At 46.0% G+C, this 3198-nt stretch overlaps 1 protein-coding gene across 1 annotated transcript; it reads left to right on the forward strand.

Annotated features, from left to right (window-relative positions):
- Window positions 1–714: 714 nt before the first annotated feature.
- LOC122129948 (neurotensin receptor type 1-like) lies at window positions 715–2026 on the forward strand (the record flags this gene model as incomplete). The annotated part of the gene is made up of 2 exons (XM_042704684.1): window positions 715–1564; window positions 1654–2026. Coding segments are annotated over exons 1-2 (1223 nt in total), but the record flags the coding sequence as incomplete, so codon positions are not given.
- Window positions 2027–3198: the final 1172 nt, after the last annotated feature.

Here is a 3198-nt window from a genome sequence, read left to right on the forward strand (position 1 = left end):
TTTTTGCTTTAAAGACTTTATGCACCTATAATTTCTTGGACTGATTTGTTTTAACCATTGGATATAGCAGTGCTTGTTCATTTAAAGCCTTGTGTAAAGAGCACCATCCTTTTCACTCTCCAATAACTATCACTGTCTTAACACCCTGTGTCTTGTCTGCCTTTATGCTGTGAGCTAAAGGACCCAGCACTATTCTGCCTATGCCCTGAGGAGGGGAGTGTGGCCACACATTGAAAATGTATTTCCAGGCCAACTATTAGTTCGTAACATCTCACATTGGATTAGCACTGCAGGGAATTGGCCCGAGAAAATATCATTCCACCATGAAAAATTGCTTGTTGATTGATAACATGAGGGGTATACAGGAAAGATGTTTATCTTCACACACACACACACACACACACACACACACACACACACACATATATATACTGTATATATACAGTATATACAATACAATACAATACATTTCCAAAAGCATTATGACTCCTTCAATCCTCTCCAATGCTGTAATTCTGACTGTCTGACTGTCTGTGAATTCTCTCCCACAAATATAAAATATCTCACACCCAGTGTCTTTTTCTTCAGTATTCTCCCACAGCTTTTATGCACAAACCACCAAGCATCTCTTTTCCTGGTAGTGAACTCTGCATGCACTGCATGTTTTTGGAAAAAAACTCCAACTCAAGCAACAGCGTCGTCATTGATCTAATCATGAATGACACAGAGACCTTCATCCAGTTCTACTGTAACTACACACAGGGCTCGGAGCCCCCAGTCTTCGTCGGTGCGACGAAGAGCGAGCCCTACCACATCGCCATCCCCATGACCATCTTCTACTGTCTGCTTTTCATCTTCGGTGTCCTCTTCAACGGCGTGAGCGTCCTGACTTTGCTCATCGACGCGCGGATGAAGGCCAGCGCCATCCGCCTCTACCTGCTCAACCTGGTGATCTCCGACATCGTGCAGCTGCTCACCATCCCCATCACCCTCTACCGCTACTACTGGGAGATCTACCCCTGGCGGCTGGGGGGGACGCTGTGCAAAGCCTACTTCATGGTCCGGCAGATCTACTGTGCCACCACCAGCTGGATCATCCTTGGCTTCACCATGGAGCGCTACTTGGCCATCTGCCACACCATGTGGTCCGTTTCCAGTCTGCAGAAGTCCCACTTGCCGTGCCTGTTGGTCCTTGTGTGGCTGTTCTCCTTAATCTCTTCGCTGCCCTTTGCGTTCGTGTACAGCCACGACCGCGCCTGCATCATGGACTACACAGCCCGCTCCCCAGAGAAGCTTTTCCAGGCCTCCACAATGTGCGAGATGACAGAGGCCAAGCCCTATCCAATCTACAAGACAGCCATTCTGCTGAAAGCCATCCTCTGCTTCCTGGTGCCTCTGGTGTGCATCCTGGTCCTCTACGTCCTCATCATCAGCCACCTCAGACGGAACAGCCACCAAAGACAGGCCATGGGCCTCACCAGGACGATGGCCACAGGGAGTAACGTACCCTGCCACCAAAACGGGAAGCTGCTGTCTCAAGAGAAAAGAGCTCTACGACTCATGGGTAAGGAAAAATGCGTCTATTGCAACATGAGGTATTTGTATTTTTGGCTTGTTTCTTAATTTGTTCTTTGTCTTCGTTTTTTTTTACAGGTGCAGTGGTGGTGGCATTTTTTATTTGCAATTTCCCAGACATTGCCTCCTCACTCATGCAGGTGTACCTTAACGTCTGGTCCGTACATTTCCTCAACGTCTACACCGTGCTCAAGACCTACCTCTCCGTGCCACTGTGGTATGTAAACAGCGCCCTGGACCCTGTGCTCTTCTGCATCTCTTCCAGCACCTTCCGCAGGGCTTGCCGGATGACGATGAGGTCCCTGAAGCCCAGACGTCCAAGGCTGTGGCAGGGGACCAGCCGATTGAGCCAGACGTCTGGGAGCGCGTCGGGCCGAGAGGCGAGCGACGTCTTGAGGACAAGGCCACAGGATGCAGGCCACACACAGGTCATAGCTATGCAGAGCTTACAGTAGGTCTGAGTAACAGATAGATAGATACTTTATTTATCCCGAGGGAAATTTAGGACATAACATGCGGTGGCTGCAAGGAATCCACAGATGTCTTCACAAGGACTTTGTTTTTCTTTCTAACTTATTTCTGAAAAGGTAATGATCATAAACCTGAAGCTTGATTAAACTTGATTCTGTGCTTCAGGTGAACAGAGGGTTAAATCAACATAACTTGTGAGGATGAAATCTGCTCCTTAGACCACACAATTACCCCGGAGGATAGAGGGGGAGGACAAAGCTACTGTGTTGCAGTGAGCTGTACTGTATTTTGTACATCGTCGTTGCTCTGTGATGTTTAGTAGATAAACACTTTGCAGTCTTTACAATGATGCACCATCTACCCAAGGTATGTTTTGTTATTACCCTGTTACGTAGGACTTCTTAAGAGCTGTTGGTTCTAAGCCTGTACATGTTAGACTCAAGTGAAACCAATGTGTGTTTAATTGTGTGCTTTTGATGTTCTGAGACAAATGCGGGTTCTGTGTTGAATGACACGCCGTTCACTGGGAAGGAGGATTTGTAGAGGAAAATTTGTTTTAAATGAATCTATGGCTGACATTACTTTATGACCACAACAGGCATTCCCTTGTTGACAAAGGTGTGAAAAAATATATATTACCAGGGACACTGTATGGTGTCACATTATCAGATCTTAAAGAATTGCTGGAGCATGATGAGTACAACTTTGATGAGCCCTAGTGGCAGACAGTACTCTGACACAAATGTAATTTTACATGTGAAGTGTGTTTTATCGTGTTACAATAAACCACAACAGAGAACAGATGCAGTGTGAGTCTTGGTCATTTTAGTGCCTCTTCGAGTGCAATGCCTCCCCCTAGTGGCACTCAATACGTAGATAGTGTAGTGTGCATAGATCGTGTTCCTGCCCGACATAATAGTGATAGGAAATATAAGAAATAAAAGAATCGATAAACATTACAAAATACAATGTGTCAATCATAAATATGAAGGCACCTTTAAATGTATATGGTGTCAAAATACGGTCCCACTATCAAAATAGAACCTAGTGTTTTTTTAAAAGCTGTGCAGCTTCCTTGGACTGGCCAGTTTGGTTTTACTGCCACGCCCAATTTTGGTACCAAACCAATCGGAGGAAGCCTAGGTCCCTTCC

Source organism: Clupea harengus, unplaced genomic scaffold (genome assembly GCF_900700415.2).
Source record: "Clupea harengus unplaced genomic scaffold, Ch_v2.0.2, whole genome shotgun sequence".
In the NCBI taxonomy this organism is placed as follows: Eukaryota; Metazoa; Chordata; class Actinopteri; order Clupeiformes; family Clupeidae; genus Clupea; species Clupea harengus.